General features: G+C 48.2%; 1 protein-coding gene across 1 annotated transcript in view; it reads right to left on the reverse strand.

Annotated features, from left to right (window-relative positions):
• The window catches only part of MYH9 (myosin heavy chain 9), a 97641-nt gene that overhangs the window by 12755 nt on the left and 58676 nt on the right, over nucleotides 1–26210 (reverse strand). The window contains exons 12-26 of the mRNA XM_039486902.1: nucleotides 19611–19763; nucleotides 17764–17937; nucleotides 16992–17165; nucleotides 16294–16408; nucleotides 13098–13291; nucleotides 12474–12595; nucleotides 11907–11976; nucleotides 7638–7798; nucleotides 6648–6756; nucleotides 5597–5728; nucleotides 4760–4966; nucleotides 4020–4157; nucleotides 2776–2899; nucleotides 1750–1921; nucleotides 138–350 (exon numbers count right to left, since the gene is read on the reverse strand). Coding sequence (XP_039342836.1) covers nucleotides 138–350; nucleotides 1750–1921; nucleotides 2776–2899; nucleotides 4020–4157; nucleotides 4760–4966; nucleotides 5597–5728; nucleotides 6648–6756; nucleotides 7638–7798; nucleotides 11907–11976; nucleotides 12474–12595; nucleotides 13098–13291; nucleotides 16294–16408; nucleotides 16992–17165; nucleotides 17764–17937; nucleotides 19611–19763 — 2258 coding nt within the window. The remainder of the gene's footprint in view (nucleotides 1–137; nucleotides 351–1749; nucleotides 1922–2775; nucleotides 2900–4019; nucleotides 4158–4759; nucleotides 4967–5596; nucleotides 5729–6647; nucleotides 6757–7637; nucleotides 7799–11906; nucleotides 11977–12473; nucleotides 12596–13097; nucleotides 13292–16293; nucleotides 16409–16991; nucleotides 17166–17763; nucleotides 17938–19610; nucleotides 19764–26210) is intronic.

Raw genomic sequence — 26210 nt, forward strand, 5'->3', positions numbered from 1 at the left:
AACCACACATTTCATTTCACTCTAGCCTCTCTAAATCTCTGCAGTTGCTGAAGTACTCAGTCTTCTCCTCCCATGGTGAGGATGCTAGTACCTGGTTTACCTCACCAAGCACCACTGTTTTTGAGTATTGCAGTTACCGGAGTTCCTGCTGTGCAGCAGTTGAATCTAGTGTATCCTCTAGCTCTGTTTTCAGTGCCTCCAGCTCCTCTCCCAGATCGCGCTTCTGTTTTTCTGCTTTGTTCCTAGCTGCCCGCTCAGACTCCAGGTCTTCCTGCAGTTCAGTGATCTGAGATTCCAGCTCCCGGATCTTTTTCAAAGCCATGTTCTTCTGGGCTGCCTCCTCCTCCACCCTGCATAAGACACAGCAATACAGTTCTAGCCATGTGGAGCTTGAGTGACCCACCACCTGTCTCCAGAAAAGTGATCACAAAATAGTGAATAGGAGAGAGGTTAGTGCTCTGCACTGGTTTGTGAGGCCAAGGTCCCAGTTTCTGGTCTTATTCCGTCCACAATTAAAGGCCCTAGTTCTGTCTGCCAGAGTGAGAGGTGAGATTAGCTAGTTCAAACTGGAGGACAGAGGAATGTTGACAAGGTGGGAGAAGACAGAAGAGAAGAGACCACATAATGTATGTTAATTTGTAATGCAGAATGTAACTTAAGCATTGACTTTTCAAGGTTGATTTTTGTATCTGTTCAGTAAAACTAAGCTGCCCATGCTAACCCCCTTTGATGTATTGCTGTCCTGGAAACCATGGGCATTTCCCAGCATGTTCATATTCTACTGCTGCACACAAGTCCGTGGCAGGAATCAGCAGTAAAAAGAACTATAGTGCTAAATGCATTAATAAGAACATAAGAAAGGCCGTACCGGGTCAGACCAAAGGTCCATCTAGCCCAGTATCTGTCTACCGACAGTGGCCAATGCCAGGTGCCCCAGAGGGAGTGAACCTAACAGGCATTGATCAAGTGATCTCTCTCCTGCCATCCATCTCCATCCTCTGACGAACAGAGGCTAGGGACACCATTCTTTACCCATCCTGGCTAATAGCCATTTATGGACTTAGCCACCATGAATTTATCCAGTCCCCTTTTAAACATTGTTATAGTCCTAGCCTTCACAACATCCTCAGGTAAGGAGTTCCACAAGTTGACTGTGCGCTGCGTGAAGAAGAACTTCCTTTTATTTGTTTTAAACCTGCTGCCTATTAATTTCATTTGGTGACCCCTAGTTCTTGTATTATGGGAATAAGTAAATAACTTTTCCTTATCCACTTTCTCAACATCACTCATGATTTTATATACCTCTATCATGTCCCCCCTTAGTCTTCTCTTTTCCAAGCTGAAAAGTCCTAGCCTCTTTAATCTTTCCTCGTATGGGACCCTCTCTAAACCCCTAATCATTTTAGTTGCCCTTTTCTGAACCTTTTCTAGTGCTAGAATATCTTTTTTGAGGTGAGGAGACCACATCTGTACACAGTATTCGAGATGTGGGCGTACCATGGATTTATATAAGGGCAATAATATATTCTCAGTCTTATTCTCTATCCCCTTTTTAATGATTCCTAACATCCTGTTTGCTTTTTTGACCGCCTCTGCACACTGCGTGGACATCTTTAGAGAACTATCCACGATGACGCCATTGATTTTACAGTCAAATAAGCTAGTTTACAAGAGCTGCCTGTTCCATTCAGTTCCTACTCCGATAAGCAACACAGGACAAGAAACTCTGATCAAGTGGTGAGGCCTCACCTAGACAAGGCTGCTTGTAGTTCTTCTTCCTTCTTGGCCAGCTGCATTTTGAGTTCTGCAATCTGAGCCTGCAGCTCAGCAATCTGGTCATGCAGATCAGTGGAGTCTCCCTCAAGCTTCCTGCGAGTCTTCTCCAACTCCTGCCGCTGCTTCTCTTCGCGACGCAGACGTTCTGAAGGAGACAGATAAGGAAGAGGGACACAGTAGCATAAATAAAGATATTTATTCTTAAGACACTGCATGATGCATCAGCAAGAGAGCAAGACTGAGTGACTGAATCTTTTGTAATATGGCATCTAACCACCACCCTGCTGGATACTATATGTCCTTCCAATGACCTGTAGCGTCTGCCCCCAATCTGAAACTCCTATTAGAAGTGAGGCCCGGAAGATGTTCCGGGTTCTTACTTTACAGCCAGCTTCCCTTATTCTCCTCCTCATGAGGATGCCTTTGCCAGAGAAGACAGTGCCATGCTCCTCCCAATCTATATCTTACTGCACATGTAGTTACAAAGTGATGCTCAGCAATAGCTCCCCTCCCTCCACAGAAAGGGAATGGGCTGCTCCAGGCTGCGTTTCTCCCAGCAGTTTTTCCACAGAGACCAATCAGAGGTGAATAAATCTTTAAATCTGCATCCTGAATGGCACTAACAAGGAGACTCTGGATCAGCAGCAGCACTAACCCCCATGTACAGGTACCACTGGAAGCAGAACAGCGGAGACACTCCCACAGCACGAAAAAAAATGGAACCAGTCTTTCTTCGCCATTAGTCTGCTGGTTTAGAGGATTTTATTTAGACCAAAGCTCAGCTGACAAGGCATATAACCTTCAGCCAGCCAGCCACTGAAAGGTTCCATCAGACTGATCAATAGCATTCCCACTACAGTCCCACAGTATTAACCCTTTGGTAACTGGAATCCCAATGAGGCCACAGACCTAGAATCAGTCTGACTGAGATTTAGGAAATCCTGACTGACAGGAACACCAATACTAAATAAGCAAGTTCTTCCCAAGCCCTCTCTCTACCTTCCAGATCTGTGATCATGGCCTCATGTTTGTTCTTGAGTTTAGCCAGACTCTTAGACTTCTCCTCTTCCTCAGTTAGATTGGTTGTGAACTCAGATACTCTGTCTTCCAACAGTTTCTTCTCCTGCAGGATTTAAAAGCCAGCGTCAAATCTGGTGCTGGAATTTGGATGAACTCATTTGTATAGATTGAAATAGGCTATAATCTGTTCATGTGTGCCGACTCCTGCCACAGAAACAAACCCCAAACGCAGTCTTGGATTTGGCTAGAGTGGTGGCTGACCCACACTTCCTATATATAAAATTGGGGAAACCCAGGATCATCCTGTGACCAAAGATCTTCTGAGGCTACAGCACAATGGGTTGGATACGGGGACAGTGTAACTCTTGCACTTTCATTTCCTGGATTAAGAATTAAGATACTGTTTAATTTAGGCCAAGAATGTTCCACGGCTCTTTCACTGGGCTCCACAACTCATTTTAGGTTGGCAATGTTTGAATCAATGACAGTATCAAGACCAACTACCTCATGCGTACCTGATTATAAGTAAAGGAATCTGACACCCCCTGTCCCCATCCCCCCTTGCTCCCCCCAACCACATCCGGAACTAGTCATAGAACCCCAGTTCAAGTCCAAGAAGCTGGGAAAATAAAGCACTCTTTTCTTGGAGTCCCAGAGTGGGAGGGGGCAGAGGCTGGAATCTTCTGGACTCTAGCAACCACACTTCTGCAGGACACAAGGAATAGGTGCTCACTGGCTTCAGAGAGAGGTTCACTGACAGAGTGGGAGTAGAGACTGATCTCCAGGTTTACAGGACCATTCCCTGGAAGGAATTTTACACTGACCAAAGGGAGTTACAAGTTGGTGATAACGGAGACTTCAGGATTCAGTGTAGATTCCAAATACTAGCTATTTTAAAAATAACTGACTAGTATTTGATAGCCCTTTGAAAGTGAAGAGAGCTCTTTAGGCTATGTGCTGCTCACCCTAAGCAATATAATCAGACAGAACAGGCGCACTCAAGACTGCTTGCGCATAGTACCAGTCTCTGCATATTGACCTGTAAACTGGCAAATAATTTCAGGAATGTGTTCAACTCAGGAAGTCAGCAAGTCACTGAAAACCCAGTTTAGCCCCTCCCTTGACACAACACACCAGGAGTGGCTACAGCTGGACTTCCTGTACCCACCAGACCAACTGGGCACCCCAATGCTGTTGTGTAGGGAGCTGTGTGTGCACCTTACCTTGGCCAGTTTGAGATTCTGGTCTTCTAAAACTATCAGATCTTCCTCTAGCTTCTTCAGCTTGGCCTCTGTGGTCACTTTCTCTAGCTGCAGCTTCTGCCTGGCACTTTCCTCTTCTTCCAGCTGCTCCTCTAGTTCCTGAATAAGGCCCATGGCATGTTATTCATACTGCTCACATGTCATCACTATAGTATTAATACAATCATTACAAATTGACCCTCAAAATGAGGGTCTCCCCATCCTCCAAGCAATCATCAATATACAGGAATTCTGTAGCCGCTAGTTGGATATAGCGCACTGCATTCCCATCTATAAATATAATCAAGTACATAAACTTATATGAAAAGTGGTATTGCTGCTTCTGCTAGAGAGGATATATAGTCTCCAGACTACCATTTTAACTAAGGATCCACCCAGCCACCTAGGAGCAACCTCATATTCAACCATTACCTAAGAACTGGGAAAGTCATCTCAGATAGCTATATGTGCATTAGGCTTAGCTGACCCTCGAGTTCGAACTGTCCTATTGCTGTCTCCACAGTCAGCAGTCTGTGCCAACTTCCTGAAGGCATGAGTGAGGTAACAGACCCTAACAAGTTAATGTGGCGTTCAGACCCCACCTTCCATACCACTATTTTTTGCCTCCTGTTCTGTTATCTTTCCCACTGAGACAGCACCACCATTCTGATACTCACCAACCACCTTATTCACACATACTGGTGCCATTCCCAGGATGTTACCTGAATGTTCTGCTGCATTTTCTTCTTCTCAACCTGCAGATGTTGACACCGTTCTTCCTCTTCCTCCACCCTGGCCTCCAGGTCATGACAGATTTCCTCCAACTCTTGTTTCTTTGCTGTTAGACGGGCCCTTATCTCCTCAGCCTCGGCACAGAGCTCAGTCTCTGCCTGCAGCTGCTCCTGCAGCTGCAGCTTCTCTGCTATTAGCTACACAGGAGACAAACCCAGGATCTTTAAGTTCCAAATCACTGAACTTTTTGGTGACTTTACTTGTGCTAAACCCCAGGTACCTTTCCTTATATTTTGCACATATGCTCTTCCTTTTACATGGACTCTTCTCAGTGCAGGACCAGGAGTCTCCTGCTGCTAGTCAAAAGCCAAAGTAGGAATGTCATGTTTTAAGTTTTATCCCCTGGCATAAACTTGTATAGCACAATCTCATATGTTACATCAACCCTTAAGAGATGTCTTGGGACTGCCCTTCCTGAGTGAGCGAGATTTGCTCCTCCCTCAAAGAAAAAACACACAGATGTTATTCCTAAACAAAAAAATTCTCTCTCTACTCCAAGCCAGAGACAATCTGTTAGTGACCATGTTCTGTTTCTGACTCTCCACAATACTCAGTCAATGGAGATTTTAATCCAAATGATGGCTATAGCGGAGCAACAGCTATTCACTGTTGCAGAACTAAGAGAAGAGAGCTGGGGTACTTAAGCCAGAGAGAACTAATTAACACACTTAAGCAGGAATCCTGCCATTTGTAGATCATGGACCAGCTATGTGAAAGAACAGCCATCTAGTAGTTTGATTATCTGGGGTTTTGTGAGGGAGATTCACCTGTGTTTGGAGGGTCTCCATCTCAGTCACTCTGTTTTCTGCAGCCAACTGCCTCTCCTTGACCTTCACCAGCTCTTCTTCCTTGGCCATCATCTCCTCTTCCTGCCTGCTTACCTGCAGCAGGGGTTTCACCTGCAAGGAGAAAATTAATGGAATGTATAGAGAGTCAATAGCAAGAAAAATAGAAAAAAAAAGGAAAAAACTTACACTAAAAAACAGGCCAGTCCCAACACAAGCTCAGATTAGATCTAAAACAAACCTTAAGTACTTGTCAATTGCCAGGGTTTTGGTGGGACACTAGAGAATGCCATGGTAGGAGAGGTGCTGCTGGGAGGCAGAATCATTGGAGACTCCATATATCCCACCACTAACTCTCAATGCCCACCCACCCCTTTCTTCAGGCCAGGATACAGCAGGAAAGATGTAGGTAATGTCTAGGTGCATGGAGGACCTGGTGCTAAGCCAGGATAAGACATCAGGAGAGAAGAGCAAGAGTGCAAGTCCATCTGCATGTTGGCAAGGGATACTTCACAGAAAGGTCAATCAGAAATCTCATTTCACGGTAGGGGAAATTAAGATTTACTTTGCTCCTAACTCAGCTCGAGAGCCTCATTCCTGCTGATGCCCACTTCAGTTATAGGTCAGAAAATGATTGAGTCTATTGGTAGAGGATCAGAACTCCCCCTCTTTTCTTCTACTGCTCTGGGAGGGATGGTGAACCCCTCACCACAGTAAACTCCTCTAGCAACAGCACAATTCAGCTATACAATGAACAGCCCTCCTCTTGGAAGGGTGCAGAGGATAAGGCTCTTCTGGGCTTGGAGGACTTGGAAGATTACTTTTGCCTTTTCCACAGCGTTACTAGATTCCTATGCAGCAGTGCACCTGAGGCATGCAGATATCCTGCATAACTACACTTGGGACAGCTCTGCTGGTATTATCCAGCTACAACATGGAGACCCTGTACAGAGAAGTTTTTGTCTTGCTGAGCATGGCAAGCTCCAGTTACAGCTGTTAACCCTTTGCCAAATAGCCAGGTGAGAAGATGTACCTTGGTGAACAGCCTCCACCACTGCCAGTTACGCAGCTTCAAGTAGGCAGCACAATTCCTCTGAAGCACCTTCATTGCAGTTAGTTGCTGTTGACGTTTGGCAAAGGCCCTGAAAAACAAGAGCGGTCAGACAACCAACAAAGCCACTGGTTCCACACAGACATCTACATCATCAAGTCAATCCTCAGCCATCTCCAACTGTCATTTCCAGATTGTCCTTTCTAAACATTCCATGAGTTTTCTTTATTTCAGACCGTGACTATACTGCTCAGTATACATGGGCTGTCTTCCTTCCTTCCTTCATTTTCCTCACCTGTGAGGAAGAGCCTTCTCTCCAACTTCTACCGCATGAGGAACAATCCTCCCAGCCTCAGTGACTCACTACTCACCATCAAGAGATCTTTGTTCCTTTACCCATGTCTCCCTTCACTACTGGTTCGATGTCTGTTTGCTCACCATACCATTTATATGTTTGTGGAAATGTGCTGTGGTTTATACCGTTCGCCACAGTCCCAACTCTAGAGTTTTGAGAGGCAGATGTACACAAAAAGCATTTATATTGCACTACATTGTCTCTATGTTGATGGCAGAAACCCTTTTCAAATTCTCACATCTGCCATCTGTTGTTGTGATTGCTCTGGCAAAAGGCTTCCCCATTGCTTGAAGTACCTATAGACAAAAGTATGCTTTACAGCCTATAAAACCCAAGGAGGATGTAGGATACTAGCTCAAACACTTCCTTGCAGAAGTCTTTACCAGGATTTAGTCGATGTATTGCAATTTCACTCTGGTGTCAAGTTTTCTTAAGTTGTACTTGAGTTTTGTAAATGCCTTAAACATCAACTGTTGCATTTCGTGACTGAATCCTCAGACAAGAATTAATCCTTTCTGAAGGGAATCATTTTTAGTTGGCTTCGTAGAATATAAGCTGACCCAACAAGGATGAGTATGCATTTGACACACGTGTACATCATGGAGTATGGTCCTTACTTTCTGGCTAGGTATCCTCTGCAGCATGCTTGGAACTCAATAATGACATCTGTGATCTTCAGGTCTCTTTCCTCCTCAAGGTGAGCGAGGACTCCAGCTCTGAAAAAAACTTTACTCTGTCCAATTCGATACAGGTTTGGATCCAGCTCCAATGCTTTGATCTAAAGAGGGGAAAGAGGGAGGATGCACCCATTAGAAATAGGAAAACATCCCTGCACTGGGACTGCTCTGAGTGATTTGTCACAAGAAACAACCGTTTGCAATGCTAGAAGACATTCCTCCCCTGCACCGAAATCGTCTGGCCAGTTGACACAGCTGGCTTTAGAGCAGTGGTTTACAACCTGTGGGTCCACAGACTGTTTCTAAGATTTCCAAAGGGGCCCACACACTTTCATTTGAAATTTTCTGGGGGTCCGCAAATGAAAAAAAGGTTGAAAACCACTGCTCTAGAGGGATTCTTAAAGTTCAGTCAAGCACAGGATGGGATGGAGGGGCAGAGGGGAAACATGCAGTCAGGCTTAGTACACCACTCTAGAGCATTCAAGTCCACAAGAGTGCTTTAGGGAGCATGTATGCCCAGGCCTGATCACTTGTGCACAAAAGACATCTTACTAGCCAGTTTAAGAAGCTACAATGATAATATTGTGCTCCCACCCTCTGCTAGAGGCTGTAGCCAGGTTTGGGTTTAACCCAATATATTTAAATATATACTGTGCCTAACCTTCCTCTTCCCTTTCTAAACAGCAAAGATTTGTTGATCCCTCCCATAAATGATACAACTCTTCCAGCTTCTTTTCCCTTGTCAGAAGTGTTCCACGCAGTTTCCTCTTCCCCTAGGACCTGCCTCGCATTAAGCATTTAACAGCTGGAGAAAAAATCAGCTACATTCTGCATATGACAGTAGATGTGGCATCCACTACACACGAGTTCAGTTTCAGTTGGAATGCTAGATAGCCACTTTGCAACAGGCATTCCTGCACTGGCCACTTGGACCCTGCACTAAAAGCAGCTATCACCATAGGCGCCAACTCCATGGGTGCTCCAGCTCACGTCCGCCTCCTCCCCTGAACATGCCACTTCTCCCCATAGCTGCCAGTGCTTCCCACCACGTGGCAAACCTGGGAGGAAGGGGGAGGAGGGGGAGCACGGAGTTGTGGTGGGGCCTTTGGGGAAGGGGGTTGGAATGGGGGCAGGACAGGGGTGGAGTCAGGGCGAGCACCCACCGGCACCATGAGAAGTTGTCACCTGTGGCTATCACTACAGGCCATTCATAGAAATTTGTCTTAAAGTATGTGTTCAATTAAGCATCAAGAACAATTTTACTGCCAGTGAACAATCCACTCCGAAGAGTATATAGAGGCCGAGGGACCCCGGGCAGGAGGACCGGCCCCGGAAGGATAGCGAGCCGGGGAGGAGGCAACCCAAGCTGTTCTCCGGAGCAGCCCCACGGAAGAGGGGCGAGCCCCGAGGAACACCCGATCGACCGGCCCGGCTTACCTGCTGGCAATGTAGCAAACCGGGGCACACAAAACAGGACTGCCTGGAAATGGAGTGCGGGTGGGCTGAGTTTTGTGGGTGGACGCAGGTAGCGGGGCAGACGGGGGTCCTGGAGCAGTTGCTGTATCCAGGGGTGGTGGGCAGGGACTGGGGCTCACTACCAAGAATGAAGCAAGGCGGTATCCCCAAAAGGGGAGAATGCCACCCGAGCCAGGGGGCTGTTGGAATTGAGAACGGACCTAGATCCATCGAGGCCGATGAAACTCTTAGACAACCGAGCCCAAAGCGGGTGGGTCCATGGGAGGTCTGCCTGGGGGAGCTCACGGGCTCAGGCCCCTCAGGGAAAGGGCTGGGCCCCGCCGAGGGCCCTGAGGAGACTGCATCCGCGGACGAGGACCCTAACCCACACGCAGCTGTGGGGGAAACTGAGGCAGGGAAGATCCTGCTGGATGAGAGGATAACTCCCGACCCTGTCCCTCAGGTACAGGAGGAGCAAGGGTTGGGGCCCTCCCTGCCATGTGATTGGTGTGAGGATCTGCAGGTGGAGGCAGAATTAGGGGGGCAGCCTCTGCCTCCGCAGTGTACCTTATGTGGGTGGGGGATGGAGCGAACGCTGGTGGCGGGGGCTGGATCGCACCCGGTTCCAAGGGAAGACCTCCCTGCGGAGAGCCCCACACCAAGCAAAAATAAAAGGCGAAGGGGCTGGAAGGCAGGTGGACTGAGGGCAGCCGGACCGTATGCCTCTTAAGGGGGGGAGGGGTGTAACAGGGTGCTGGCTAGGAGAAACAAGCCAGGCCCCTGTTAGCCCTGTTCCAGAGGCAAAAGAGTTAGTTGGGCTGGGTGAGGGGCCACGCCCCAATTACCAGAGGGGTTCCACCTGCAGGCCTGGATAGCCAGCCTGCCCTGTAAAGCTGGCTAAGAGATAGGAAGGGAGGAGCATGGGCTCTAGATCCCTGCTGGCTGGGAAGCTAGTAGTCTCCAAGAGTGTTGGTCTCTAAATATTTGTAAATAGTAGGTGGTGAGAACAGACACAAACAATAAAAGGACACGGGTGCTGCACCTCCATTGGTCTCTGGGTGTTTTTGGGGCCTAGGCCGGCGAGGGCCAGGTTACACAGAGCACTGCCAGCAGATTGAGGAAAGTGATTAGTCTCCTGTATTCAGCACTGTTGAGGCCACACCTGGAGTATTGCATCCAGTTTTGGGGCCCCCACTACAGAAAGGATGTGGACAAATTGGAGAGAGTCCAGCAGAGGGCAACGAAAATTATCAGAGGGCTGGGGCACATGACTTACGAGGAGAGGCTGAGGGAACAGGGCTTATTTAGTCTGCAGAGAGAAAAGAGTGAGGGGGGGATTTGATAGCAGCCTTCAACTACCTAAAGGGGGGGTTCCAAAGAGGATGGAGCTAGACTGTTCTCAGTGGTGGCAAATGACAGAACAAGGAGCAATGGTCTCAAGTAGCAGTGAGGGAGGTCTAGGTTGGATATTAGGAAACACTATTTCACTAGGACAGTGGTGAAGCACTGGAATAGGTTCCCTAGGGAGGTGGTGGAATCTCCATCTTTAGAGGTTTTTAAGGCCCAGCTGGCTGGAATGTTTTAGTTGGGGATTGGTCCTGCTTTGAGCAAGAGGTTGGACTAGATGACCTCCTGAGGTCCCTTCCAACCCTCATCTATGATTCACTCAGACCAGAACCACTGCCGTCTTACAAAGTGCCATGTGTCTGAGTCTCAGCTCATCAGCATGAAAAATCCCAATATGTCGTCATTTGGCTAGCAGAAGGTTCAGCAGCATTAATCATAGTGGCTTTTACTTTTTATAGTCTTCTGCTGCTCTCCTCTATAACAGACCAGACATTCCAGTTGGAGAATTCAGATCTGTGAGCACATGGGATGTATTCTGCAATACACCTAGAGAAGGAAGGAAGGTCTGATTTAGACCTTCCTCACTCTACTCTTCAGCCCCAATGCACCCAAGTAGGGTTTAGGACAGAGGTGGGCAAACTACAGCCCACGGGACACATCCGGCCCATGGGACCATCCTGCCCGGCCTCTGAGCTCCTGGCCCGGGAGGCTAGCTCCCGAGCCCCTCCCCCTCAGCTTGCTCGCTCTGTCACAGGCGCAATGCTCTGGGTGGCGGGGCAGCGAGCTCCTGAGGCAGCGCAGCTGCAGAGCCCAGCAGCGTGGGCGTGGCCCGGCTCCAGCGCCGCCAGCCACTGTTGCTCCAGGCAGTGCAGTCATGGGGCAGGGGACAAGGGGGGTTGGATAGAAGGCGGGGAGTTTGGGGTGGTTGTCAGGGGGCTGGAGTGTGGATAGGGGGTTGAATGGGGGCAATCCGGAAGGAGGGGGGGTGGGACGGGGTGGCAGGGAGTAGCCTTTAATGAAGTCTTTAAGTAGGTCTTTTCTATATGCATATTATTCCTCATTAAGGAATGCAGGTGACAGAGAAGGGGTACTTGGATGGGGCAGGGGTCCTGGGGGGGCTGTCAGGAATGAGAGGAGGGGGTTGGATGGGGTGGTGTGGTCCTGGGGGGGGCTGTCAGGAATGAGAGGAGGGGGTTGGATGGTGTGGCAGGGGTCTGGGGTTGGTCAGAGTACAGGGAGCAGGGGTGTATGGATGGGGCAGGGGTCCCAGAGGGTGGGGGGCAGATAGGAGGTGGGGGATAGGCCATGACCTCCTCCCCTAACCAGCCCTCCATACAATTTACAAAACCTGATGCGGCGCTCCGGCCAAAAAATATTTGCCTGCCCCTGGTTTAGGATGTGGCTTACCATCAGCACACAGGCCTGCTTTCCATCCATGAATCCTTTGGGAATTGAATTTGGAGTCAGGATCTCATATCTGCAGGGACAATCTATGTGTTAGACCAGTTTGACAGATAATATAGAAGTTGCACTAGACACTCCGATGAAGAAATCTGGGAGAGAATAATGCCTGTAACATATTCCCATGGAACTATGAATTTGTATAGTTTGTAACTCTAGTGGATTACAGAATACAGTGTTTATGCCCTTTGGTAGTAGATGATAAAGCCACAGTCGTGGCCGAGGTCTTCTACCCATCATGCCAACTACAGGTTTACCACACAAGTCACAGCTGTTGTTGTGAGAGAAGCAAAGCAGCCCAGATCCAACAAATTACTACAACCTCTAGAGAGACCTCGCTTCCATAACAACAAGTGGCGAACTCCTACGTCACTGCCTTTGATATTTAAGTCCCCTGCCATTTAGAAGCAGGGGCAATCAAATTATGATTAAAACAAAGTGACTTACGTACTGAATATACATTTAAACTGGTATGAGTGATAGGCTGCTTTTATGCTCTGATCAGAACTTTACCTTTGTCTGAACTCCTGGAAGACGACTCTATTGGGGAAGCCCTGTCGGCAGATACGGATTCCCTCCAGCACTCCATTACAGCGGAGCTGATCCAGGACTAAATGGGGGTCCAGTTTGCCAGCCTAATGAGGGAAGGCATTTAGCAATGTTATAAAACTTTACAAGAGCTGTAAAGAGGGACTCCTACTCTGCTCACTGAACTCAAAGTGCCCACTCCAGGGGAAGCCATAAGGAAGGCCCTATAGAGGCAAACAGAGGTCCACCTCCAAAGTTAAGGGAGTTATAGGATTCATTCTTAGTGCCCTAAAAGAGCCTGGCTGGTATTTAATGTTACAAATCCATCTAGAAAGAAGATCATACATCTGTGAGCTTCAGGCAGGTATTACAAGTGGACTATAATTAAAATGACAGAGATATAAGAGTAACAGAGAGGTAGGTACTACTTCTGCTGTGCAACAAATGCAGTCACCAGGGAAGGAAAAACTCTTCATACCCCTTTACAAAACCTTGCAAGTGATTGAAGGCCATAGTTGTGTCCTTCACAACAAGCAGGTTTACCAGTCATCCCCTCACTCCCAAGACACTGCCAGTATTTTGCTAGCCCAGCCAGAGATCGTTCTTCACCTTCTTCTCATGGTTGGGGATGATGCAGCGGACAAAGTTGGGGTTGGTGTTCCTCAGGGTAGCCATCAGCTTGGATAGCTGTTCTTTGTAGAGCTGTCCCACTGTTCGGAACATACCCTTCCTGGTTTTAAAGGCTCCTGGCAATGCTGTATCTGACATACCAGCCACCTGATCCAGCCCAACTATACGATCGACTAAAGAAAACACAGGGAGAGAGTTAGAACTTCCACGATAGTCTGGTAGGTGAGCGGCTGCAGAGAATATTTGGGTAGAGCAGGATAAGAGAGGAGCTGCAGGATCCTTTTTGCTTCTTCTCTACACAGATGTAGAAGTCCTGTCCAGCATTTGTGCAGGAATGGGGCAGGAAGGAAAGAAGGCAGCGGCTCACTACTGGGTCTCTGAGTGATGAACTGTTGTGTGAGATGGACCCAACTAGCAGTTTAAAAAGAGCAGTTGTATTCTGAAGAGCAAATAAAAAGTGACATAATGGATTTTGTGTTTACTACCTCAAATTCCATACCAGGCTTGGTTAGCTTCCAAGTAACAAGATGGCACTTCTAACCGATTCAACCTGGTGTCTTTCCTTCCTACACAACAACCAGCAACCCTGACACAAATGATGCTACAAGTTCAGCCAGTTACGTGCACAGTAATAACTCTGCTTGACCTTGCAGGGCTAGCAGTTAGAAAAGCCACATTCTTAACCAGTAAACTGAGCAAACATGGAATGGAATCACCACAAACTTGGAACTCCATAATTACATTATTTGAGTCACTTTTCAGAGGACAAGTACACTAAGTTTGATATGAGAGTGTGCTACAACCTTGGTGGAAAAAGTTGTTTGAGATCCTACCAGCTCCCTTTTGTACCACAAACATTGCTCCAAGGAATTAAAGAAGCAATTAGACACAGATTAACTGAGTTTCTCCATTTTTGAACTGGGCTATTTTATCAATAGATACTGGCCAAATTTTGGGGGAAGAGGCCAGGAGAAGCTATAGCACTTATCTTCCTAACTTTCCTACCCAATTTCTACCAGCCTGCGAAACTAAAGACACAAATTTCCTAAGCTCCTAATCACATTGGCTTGGTAGCATCATTGCTTCTCTGATCTTAGCTGTTGCCTGGCATCTAAACTATCACCATGTCAATGGGGGGGGGAAATCACTCCAAGGGGATATATTTAACTTGAGCACAGCCTTGCTTTGGGGTAAAAAAAACCTGTTGGTAAAATGAGACACCCCACAAAGAGGCAGGCTCTACTATTCAGCTAAGGCAACATTGCAATCTGCCATCCCTACAATAGCTGCTAAAAATAGGGTCAAGTCTTTCTAATTAGCCTTCTTTTCTCCCTGTCTCTCTGGATGACATCACAGGGAAAGCCACAGAAGAGTATCCCAGATTCTGGCTAGAACAATTCTCTTAAAATCTTGATCCCTACAGTCTACATGAAAACAGCAAAAATGACAATCATTTAAGACAGAAGATTCAACTAGGAACAGTACATGTGGACTGCTCAGCTGCATTCTGTCATTTTTCAATGACTTCTGCAAGCCTGACGCAGTACAGCATTCACTAGGCAGGCCATTTTCCATGCAGAACAAGTCACATGAGACTTAGAGACTAAGTCATTCTCAAATGGTTAGCAGCTGAAGTCAAATCATTCCACTGGAGTACTATTCAGCTGAAGTTCTGTTTTTATAGGCACCATCTCAGAAACCATCCCTCAAAATCCTGCACTGAAATGCAGCATCACTGGGCCTGCATTCAAACAGATGATGGAAAAGTTTGCTTTTTGGTTATTCCTAGGTTTCCTTTCTAACTGTTCCTATGCAGGTCTTAGGAGTGGCATGGACAGCATATGGATGTGCCTGCATTTTCAAGTATCTCACTGCAAAGTATGAGCTTTGCTTTTGTTTTTCAAGTCCAAGGGGGGTTACTAGCATGAAGCAAAGGGACTGAACAAAGAGAGAAGCAGGAGTGGCAAAGGGACAGAAGAATTAACGGAAGCATTTCTTGCATGGCTCTACGATGCGTTACACACGACACGACAGCCGGTTTTCTCAGTCACCTGGTTCTAGATGAAGAATAGGAAAGTGTTGATAGAAATAGGCTCTCTGAACGTTCTGCATCTCTGCAACAGACAGAGACGTCAAAGAAAACCCAAGGAAAAAAAGTGATAGTAACAGTAAGAGTCAAAAGCAACAAACATCCAAAGAGGAAAGAGTAAAATACCTAATGACACTGCAGCAAGAACACACTAGTGACAGAATTAACTATATTGTTTCACCCTCTGAGATGTCATGTTTGAATGCTGTAGCTACCAGCTACATACTGGTAGATTCAGATTTTAGCCTGGGATTCCTTGGTTAAAGAAGTAGCTGCAGTGCATGCACCAGGCTATAGGCCAATGAATGTCAACCCCTCATTTCAGCTAGAGGGGATATTTCTCTTGTGCACTATTGTTGCCTAAGCAAAACAAGCGGATAGCAAGTTCTGGATTAGAGCCCTGCAGTGGCACTGGGATCCCTTGGGTCCCGGCGAACCCGCTGCTATAATAGTGGGAGCAGGTAAAACATACTTCGTTGTAGGCGGGATTGGATGGGCCAAAAATATACCCCCACCCCCAAACAAGACAAAAAGACAAGATTATGGTAAATACTAAATTTCCAGTCAGTGTGTCAAATAGAATTTCAGCAATGTAAAACAAGTTTTCCTTCTTTAAAAAATGTTTTAATACTTAAATTTAAGGGAGGGATAGAAAGATTTGATGTCAATTATAAAAGGAGTTAAAGTATTTTTACATGGTTTAAGCAAGATATTTTACTCTTAGTGGTAAAAAACTCTGAATTCCATTATCTTTATTAACCAACTTTTTTTGTTTTGTTTTTAGTAGCATGGGGAATCTGTCTGTCTTGCAGGATTTGCAGGATCTAAGGTTTTTGTGGGTAGGAGCAAGATAAGAATGCAAGAAACATTGCAGGAACGGATGGGAGTGAGTATTGTGGGTCAGAATGAAAACAAAACAAAAAAAGTCCCATGCAGGGCTCAATTCCAGATCATGCTGATCTCTGTTCTCATTCTAAGGGGAAAACGCAGCACATCTTGTTAGAGGGTTTTATCAGATACCAAATGATGTTAAATGTCAATTCTTCTAGTAAAAACTGCCGACAGGAAAGAGTTTTAATCACATACCATCTTTCCACAGCTCAGACACAAACTTGTCTGAGGACTGGTGGAGAAGAGTAGCAATGTTGTCGTTCAGAGGATCCATGTTCTTCATCAGCCACTCATCTGCTTTGTAATCCACCTAAGGAAAGAATCATGTTCGTCACCAAGAAATTGACTGAGGGTTTCCAAAAAGTGCAGGATCTAGTAGGACCCTGCACAAGTCTAAAACCCAACATTAAGGATGTGGTTAGACATTGTTTGTGGGTCTGACCCGCTACTCCCCACTCTGCCTGCTCTGAGGTATCTAGAGAGTACATCTGCAGAATGCAGTTGAACAGTTGCTATAGTCTGCTGTTAAGAGCTAGGAGTGAGGCTGCAATACCAGTATGCACCACCTTGGGAGTGTCACTCAACAGCAGTGGAGTATCACTCAACTTGTTGACTCTTGGTGAACAAATATTCGAGTTAGGTCATCCTAGTCTCAGTTTGGAGTTTGAGTCTAGCAATGTTTATGCCTACAAAACAGTAGGTAAGTCCTCCTAGCCCACAAGGTGGATGCATTTGGTAGGGTCACCTGGGTCAGGTAACTGAGTAATTATAGAAACTTCTTTCATTGGCATGTGAAGCATCAGAATCCTAAGAACAGCTAGATCTAGTTAGATTTGTGGAAGAATCCAGCATCATGTTCTGGATTCACTCCACACAGCAGCCATCAGTCTTACCTTGCCGGCATAGTGCATAATGCAGAAGTCAGCTTTGTCTTTCAGCTGTTTTGGCTTCTGGAATTTGGAGTGGTTGCCTTGTTCCTGCACCACCTTTTCCACAAAGCTTTTGTCAGTCGCTTTTGGGAACCAGCACTCTTCATCCAGCAAAGCCAATATACCAGGGGGCCCCGCCTAAAACAAGGGATATACCAGAACATCTCAATATAGACAAATCAGCCCTACGCTACTGCCAACATTTAAAACACTCTGAAAGGAAAAATACCCAACCAACAAAAGCAGCTGTGCTAAAATCAGATTCCCAGTACTACAGAAATGGCTAATCACAGAATATCACCTGTAATTCCCTAGTTGGATTCTGGAGTGTTCCTTTCACTAGTAAGACCCCCTATACAAGACTAAGATTGTCTAGGGAGCCTTAGGTGACAGGATGCTTTTTAAATGGAAAAAGGAAAGCTACTTGGCCATTCTCCTTACAAGCGTAGACAGAGGACATTAAAATACAGAAGGTCATTGCAGGGGATTTTACAAAGCATATTAATTTAGGAACTGGTACATCTGATCAGCAGTATATTATTTGGAAGTAAGATGGAAAGAAGTGTCCATGTTCACGTCTAAGTAAAATCACTTGCTTAGATGAAGGATTGCAGGAACTGGAAGGCCAGTCTCCGACCTGTCCAAGAGGCTCTATCCATGATAGCACAGAAGGCAAAAAGCATATAATGCAGCCTCTCCTTGCTGCTCAGAAAGGGTGTGCAAATTGTTTTTTTACCGGCTTCTCTATAAGCTCGATGCAGGGCTGTAGGTCCAGGCCAAAGTCAATGAAGTTCCATTCTATGCCCTCCCGCTGGTACTCCTCTTGTTCCAGAATGAACATGGTATGATTGAAGAGCTGCTGTAACTTCTCGTTGGTGTAGTTAATACACAGCTGTTCAAATGAGTTCAGCTAATAGAGAGAAAAAGGGGAGAAGTTAGAGGGACACAACTTGAATGGTCACCTTTGTTAGAATATTTACTTACTATTTTTCTATTCCCACTTAGGATCACTTCTATAAACAGATTAATTTGACAAAAATGTTCTGTGTATGGAGTACATCTGGTAGCACCATGTCAATCACTTTTCACAACATCCTCTGGTAAAGAGTTCCACAGGTTGACTGCATGTTGTGTGAAGAAATACTTCCTTTTGTTTTAAACCTGCTGCCTATTAATTTCATTTGATGACTACTAGTTCTTGTGTTATGAGGAGTAAATATGACCTTACTTTCTCCACACCAGTCATGATTTTATAGACCTCTATCATATTCTCTCCCGCCCCCCGCCAACCATCTCTTTTCCAAGCTGAAAAGTCTCAGTCTTATTAATCTTTCTTCATATGGAAGCTGTTCCATACCTCTAATTATTTTTGTTGCCCTTTTCTGTACTCTTCCCAATTCCAATATATCCTTTTTGAGATGGGGTGACCAAATCTGCATGCAGTATGCAAGATGTGGGCATACCATGGATTTTTATAGAGGCAATATATTTTCTCTCTTATTACCTATCCCTTTGCAAATGATTCTCAACATTGTTAGTTTTGACTGCTGCTGCACATTAAGCAGATGTTTTCAGAGAACTATCCTGTGCTCTACTTAGGACTAAATCAAGAAATGCATCTCCTCTTATGGGTTCCAGCATTAGCTGCTCCAAGAAGCAGTTATTTAAGGTGTCAAGAAACGATCTCTGTATCCCATCCTGAGGTGCCATTCACGTAGTCAACATGGAGATAGTTGAAATCCCTCATTATTGAGTTTATTTTTTATAGCCTCTCTAATCTCCCTGAGCATTTCACTCACTATCACTATCCTGGTCAGGTGGTTGACAGTATATCCCTATTGCTATATTCTTATTAGTCAAGCATAGAATTACTATCCATAGAGATTCTATGGCACAGTTTGGTTCATTTAAGATTTTTACTTCATTTGATTCTACACTTTCACATATAGTGCCACTCCCCCACCAGCACAACCTGTTCTGTCCTTCCAATATATTTTGTATCCTGGTATTACTGTGTCCCATCATTGTAATCATCCAGTCTGACCTCCTGTATAACACAGACCATAGAACTTCCCCAAAACTCCTAAAGCATATCTTTTGGAAAAACTTCAACAGATTCTCCTTTAGTGTTCTGAAACATTTTTAGTCAATTTCAAAACATTCAAGTTGACAGTGGCCCTTAAATTCCACATTGCAAGAGACACACCAAAAGTCATTAAATTTCAGCCCAAAGCTACAAACATTTGGACTCTGATCTATGGGAGGAAATCAAGAGATACGGAACCATACAGATGGTTACTGCGGTATCCACAATGCACACTCCAGAAAGGAGGAGAGCCTCAGAACGTACTACAGGTAATTTAAATATTTGCAACAAATTTGAAATATTAAAGAATGTAACCTTTTGAAATAACACCTAGAAACTGCCCAATTATGGGGACAGTGAGGTTCCTCACTAAGAAAGTCCAGTTCAGCCTTAAAAAGGGGCTAATCTGTTTCTCCCCAGACCTCTGTGATATTTTGCCAGGGAGCAAGGGCACAGGAACATGCTGCATTGTATGCAGGAATAGAATACCTCCTTACTTCAAAAATCTCAAAGCCGGCAATGTCAAGGATTCCAATGAAGGATGCCCCCTGCCTTTTGGTCTTATCCAGGGCCTTGTTGATGCGCATCACCAGCCAACGGAACATACGTTCGTAAGTGGCTTTGGCCAGTGCCTCGATGGCAAAGTCAGCCTGAGTAGGAAGGAAACAAAAACAACAAGAGTTATATTGTAATCCAAAACTGAATAGCTCAGTAATCTGGCACACTGGAGACTCAGGTTGGAGTCAGTGAACTGACTGGCTTCGTGAATGAGTCAGTCATTTTGCAGACTCTTCCAGATGAAAAGGAGGGACTAAATAATGAATGGAGGACTTGTCATACTGGATCAGAGTCAAAGTAGTCCTAATTCCAGCATCTTGCCTCTGGCAGGAGCCAATACCAGGTACTCCAAAGAGGAAATTCTGTCTAGTCCTCTCATAAAAGGTCAATGGCTGTACCATAGTGACGTTTCAGGGTTCCATAAGGGAACCATAGGTATTTGTGGAGTCTGGGGCTTGTTTTCTCAATGCCTCACTTCCTGGAAGGTCAAGTTCCCGCATCAGAGGCAGAGAGTTATATATTGAAATGGGAGGGCAGTCAAGGATACCAATCAGATTCTGTACATCATCCTTCCTTCCCACCCACCACTTCTAAAGCAGACATTTTTATAGCACACAGAGAGCACGCTGAAGTGTTCATCACAGGGAAAGTTGAGAAAAGAGTTACCTTTTCTGTAACTGGTGTTCTTCAAGATGTGTTGCTCATGTCTATTCCACAATAGGTGCGTGCGCTCGCCACGTGCACCGGTGCTAGAAGTTTTTCCCCTAGCAGTACCCGTAGGGGGGAGTGCCCCAGCAACCCTGGGAGTGGCGCCTCCATAGTGAGGTAGAAGGGGCACTGCGTGCTACCCCCACCCTTGGTTCCTTCTTGCCAGACAACTCCGACAGAGGGGAAGGAGGGCGGGATGTGGAATAGACATGAGCAACACATCTCGAAGAACACCAGTTACGGAAAAACTGTCTTTTCTTCAAGTGATTGCTCATGTGTATTCCACAATAGGTGATTCCAAGCTATATCTGTTGGAGGTGGGTAGGAGTTCACAAGTTCTCGGGACGGAGCACAGCCCTGTCGAACCTGGTGTCATCCTTGGTTTGGGAGACGATCACATAGTGTGAGGTGAACGTGTGAACCGAAGACCATGTGGTGGCCCTGCAAATGTCCTGGACAGGGACGTGGGCCAAGAAGGCAGCCAACGAGGCCTGCGCCCGAGTCGAGTGCACCTTCACAATCGGTGGCGGGGGAATACCCGCCAGAGCAGAACAGGTATGGATGCACAAAGTGATCCAGTTGGAGAGGCGCTGAGTGGAGATCAACCGACCCCTCATGCTAAGCCAAGGCAATGAACACTTGCGAGGACTTGCTGAATGGCTTAGGCTGCTCGAGGTAGAACACCAGAGCCCGCCACATGTTGAGCTTGGAGGCGGCACTCCTCACTGGCCGCGTGCGGTTTGGGGCAGAGGACCATCAGAAAAAGGTCTTGACCCATGTGATAGGTGGAGACGACCTTCGGGAGGAACGCAGGATGCGGTCGGAGCTGGACCGTGTCCTTATGAAACACTGTGCATGGGGGCTCGGAGGTCAGGGCCCTGAGCACTGAGACCCTCCTGAGCGACGTGATTGCGACCAGGAAGGCTACCTTCCATGAGAGGCAGGACCAAAAGCACGTAGCTAGTGGCTCAAATGAGGGCCCCGTGAAAATGGGTAAACACCAGGTTCAGGTCCCACTGCCTCCAGGGATCTAACATATGGGAAAAGACGGTCCAAACCCTTAAGGAACCGGCCAGTCATAGCATGGGAAAATACCGTGTGCCCTTGCACCAGTGGACGGAAGGCCAATATGGCTGCCAGGTGCACCCTGACTGACGAAGGTGCCAGGCCCTGGGCCTTCAGGTGGAGGAGGTAAACCAGAATAAGCTGGATCGGGGCGGCTACAGAGAAACACCTTGGTCCGCCGCCACCTAGAAAACTGAGACCATTTCGCCAAATAAGAGCAGCGAGTGGAGGGCTGTCTACTTTCGAGAAGGACATGCTGAACCTGTTCCAAGCATGTCCTTTCCTCACCACCTAGCCACTGAGCAGCCACGCCGTGAGGTGAAGAGCTGCTAGGTTAGGATGAAGGAGGCGGCCCTAGTCCTGAGAGAGCAGGTCCAGGTGGAGTGGCAAAGGCCAATGCGGAGCTACTGCGAGGCCTGTGAGGGTCCTGTACCAATGCTGCCTGAGCCATGCTGGGGCAACGAGGAAGATGGGGGCCTTGTTTGTCTTTATCTTCTCCAGGACCCTGCTGATTAGAGGGAATGGAGGAAAAGCGTAGAGAAGCCAGCCTGACCAGGACAGGACAAAGGCATTGGCGATAGTGCCCCTCTCCAGGTCCCCTCTGGGATCCACCTGGGGAGTTCCCCACCTTTGGAAGAGCTGGTGGGCCACCTCCGCATGGAGGGACCACTTGGTTACGAGGAAAAGTCCCTGCTCAAGTGATCTGCCCTCGCATTCCAGGCACCCAGCAGGTGGAAGGCCTTCAGGCAGATGTCATTGACTACACATCTTGCTCGGGGCAGACCACCACCCGTAGAGAGGTCATCAGAGTCCAGCATGGTGAGGACCTTGTCCATCCTGTCTGTGGCCTGGGAGAACATTGAGGCCTACCAGAGCTGGGGGGCCTCATCCTGAGTCTGGTGTGACGGACCACGTATGTGCGCACTCTGACATGTGACCCAAAGGCTGCAGGCAAGTCCTGGCTGTTATCACCAGGAACCTTGTGATCGAGTCCATGAGACCATTCAGGGTCCGGAATCTATCTGGAGGGAGAAAGGCCCTGGCCAACGTTGCGTCCAGGAGCGTCCCAATAAACTCTATGCGCTGGACCAGGACTAACGTGGACTTGGTGTTGTTTACCAACAGGCCCAAGGCGGTGCATGTGGACAGGAGGAGCGCCACGTGATCCTTCACCTGCGACGGGGAGGTGTCCTTGACAAGCCAATAGTCCAGGTAGGGAAATATCTGGACCTACCAGCATCTGAGGGAGGCTGCTATCCCCGACATGCATTTTGTAAACACCCTGGGGGTCATGGAGTGGCCAAACGGGAGGACTGTGAATTGGTAGTGATTCTGTCCCACCATGAAATGGAGGAAGCGCCCGTGCCCCTTCAATATGTGGATGTGGAAGTACGCGTCCTGGAGATCGAGGGCAGTGTACCAGTCTCCGGGATTCAGGGAGGGGATGATGGAGGCCAGGGACACCACATGGAACCTGAGTTTCACCATGTACTGGTTCAGACCTCACAGGTCCAGGATGGACCTGAGCCCCCCTTTGGCCTTCGGGGTAAGGAAATATCGGGAGTAATATCTCTTGCCCATGAACTCCTCAGGCACTGCCTCTATTGCTCCTAATCCCAGGAGCCACTCCACCTCCTGCTCAAGCAGAGCTTTGTGTGAGAGGTCCCCCAAGAGGGACAGAGGTAGGGGTGGTTGGGCTGGGAGGAAGTAAACTGGAGGCTGTAACCTCGGGAGATGGTGTTGAGGACCCATCGGTCCAAGGTGAGCCGTGACGATTCCGGGAGGAAAGCACACAACCGGTTGGAGAGAGGGACCGTTATTGGAGTGGATCCCTGATGAGGACTGGCAGGGTGCTCCCGAGCATCCCGTGAAAAGCGCCATTTCCCAGCCTCCTTGCTCTTGGGGGACGCAGGCTGGGGGGCAGGCCGAGACTGCCTCTGAGGGAGTCTCCTATAGTCCCGTTGCTTCTTATGGGCAGCCTCATACTTCGGGAGGGCGGCCTGGGCGGAGCTGGCTGCGGCTTGAACTTAGGTTTTGCCGGAGCCGGGACAGAGGCCCAGAGCCTAGAGGGTCGTATGGGAGTCTTTCATGCCATACAGCCTTGTATCCCATCAAACGCGAGATCCTGAATGGCCGCCTGTGCCTCACTGAACAGCAGGAGCCATGACGCCCTTCCTATGGACACCGTGGAGGCCATGGAGCGCGCAGCTGTGTTTGCCGCATCCAAAACTGCTTGCAGGGTTGTCTTGGCAGCCACTGTAGTCTCCTCCACCAGTGCCTTGAACTATTTCCTATCGCGTTCCTGGAGGAAGTCCTTGAACCCGACAAATTGAATTCCTACCTGCCCGGGCCACCTAGTGGTTTACCACTCGCAACTGAAAGCTCAAGGACAAATACATTTTTCTTCCGAAAGAGTCCACCCTCCGTGAACCTTTATTTTTCGGGGTAGGACCTGCCTGGCCCTGCCGTTCCCTGTGGTTGACCGACTCAACCACCAGGGAGTTGGGCACCGGGTGGGTGTATAGGTACTCATGTCCCTTGGCAGGTACAAAGTACGTACATTCCGCTCTCTTATCGATGGGGGTCAACAAGGCCAGTGTTTGCCACGAGGCATTGAAGTTTGTCACCCCTTTGTGGCGAGGCAAAAAACTACCCTGCCCTGTGCCGAAGACGACAGCACATTGAACAGCGAGTCCAAGGGTTCCTCCATCTCTCCTGCTTGGAGGTGGAGGTTTGACATCACCCTTTTTTAAAGCTCCTGCTGTACCTAAAGTCCTCCTGCGAGACTGAGGGGGTGGGGTCATTATCGCCTCATCTGTGGAGGGCAAGGAGACTGGTATGATACTCTGGGTATCCGCCTGCACTGGAGGGTCCACCCACTTGGTCGGTCTCCAGGCATGGTACCGAGGAGGTACATCCCACTGACCCCTTCCTTGGAGGTCTGGAGAGGGAGGCCGATGGTGCCTCTGAGGCTCCAGCTATCGAGCGAGCCCCCACCAGGGCTGCGTCGGGGCCACGGCGCCTACTGGTACCACTGGGCCGGCCACGGGGCCTGGTGCCGTGGGCCAGGCCAGCCAGTGCAGTGGAAGAACAACTGCGAACGGAGGCCAGCTGACGAACGACCTGCCGCTGTCTCAGGACCGGCGGTGCTGGGAACGACGCCGACCATGGGACCGCGATCTCGACGTGGAGGATCGGTACCGTTGGTAGCAGCTGCTCTGCCATCAGCTCCAATGGGCGGACCCGCAGAGGCAAGAAGCGGGCAATCGATGTCCGGGGCTCCGGAGGCGATGCCCTGGCAGGGTCTTGGAGCGGGATTCTGAGTGGGAATGGCGTCAACGTCTGTGCCATGGCCGGCTGCAGTAACCCCTCCGAGACGAGGGCCTTTGCCGACGTCTGCCGCCGTCCTGTCGGTATTCACTCCTTGGAATAGAACGGTGCCGAGAGTTTTGGTCAGATGGCACCCAACCAGCAAAGGTGCCAGAAGGTCGCTGCACACTGACCCCACAGTGCCCAGCACCGACTGGGAGCGGCGCGCCAGAGTCGGGGTCCATGCTGACTCCATCAGAATGGTCCAGAGCCTGATGTCTCTCTCTCTCTCTTAGTCTGAGATTTTAACAACTTGCAAATCTTGCAAGGATTGCTGATATGGGTCTCTCCCAAGCAGAGTAAACTGTCTGCATGCGGGTCAGTCTTTGGCACAGATCGCCTACAAGTGTTGCATGATTTAAAACCCAGGATGCGGGGCACGCCCTGGCCTGGGCACTCTAACTGAACAGCTAACACTGAATGAACAAGCAGTTCTGGGGACGAGCTACAGCAAAGCTGGAGCAGAGTAGTTCCGATGCACCTTCACTGGCGGCAAGAAGGAACTGAGGGTGGGGGGTTATACTGTGCCATGGAGGTGCCACTCCAGGGGTCACTGGGGCCCTCCCACCTACGGGTACTGCTGGGGGAAAACTTCTGGCACTGGTGCACACGGTGAGCACGCACACCTATTGTGGAATACATAGGAGCAATTACTCGAAGAAGAAATGAAAATACACAGAGTGCAGGCCTGAGAGCCCTTTGGCAGGAGGCAGCCAGTTTCTAGGTCAGTTGCCACATATAGCCAAGATAAAGGCCTAGCATGGTCTCCTCCGTTTTACAACTAAATTTCTGCACTCAGGGATGCCACAGGGCATTTGTCAACACTGAGCATCACTATCTTGGCATTTCCTACACATTAGATGCAATGTTACAAGCTGACTGGCCCTTTACTGGGCTAAAGAACAGATAGCTCCATTTAATTGTTACTCCTTGGCCCCTTCCCAGCAGGGTGCATCTATAAAGGCCTGAGAGAGAGGAGCTGCAGAAGGGTAGCTGACTCCTCTAGTAGGCTCTGGAAAAGGATAACTTTCAAATAGACAGCCTGGAGGGGGCCTGAGGATAGTTGCAGGAGGAAAGCTGGCTTGCTCCTGTGACTGGCCCTGGAAGAGAGAGCAAGCCCTGAGAATCAGAGCTCTGCAGGAAAATGGGAAAGAACAAAGCCCAGGAGGTCACAAGACCCTTTTTGTTTATGCTGCACTTGGGACTATCACCTAAATGGGTTACTGGTGCCTTGCCAGGTGATGCAGAGAGACGACTGCCAGGGAGTTTCCCAGGGGGAAACTGGGGCAGGGTGAACAGTGCCACGGCAGGCCACAAGGAGTTACCCCAGAGGCTGACTGCCATGTTCCAGCTTTGGATAAGACACAGAGCCCTGAAGGGAATTCACTCCCTAGAGA

The sequence above is a fragment of the Mauremys reevesii genome, linkage group 1 (assembly GCF_016161935.1).
Source record: "Mauremys reevesii isolate NIE-2019 linkage group 1, ASM1616193v1, whole genome shotgun sequence".
NCBI classification, from domain to species: Eukaryota; Metazoa; Chordata; order Testudines; family Geoemydidae; genus Mauremys; species Mauremys reevesii.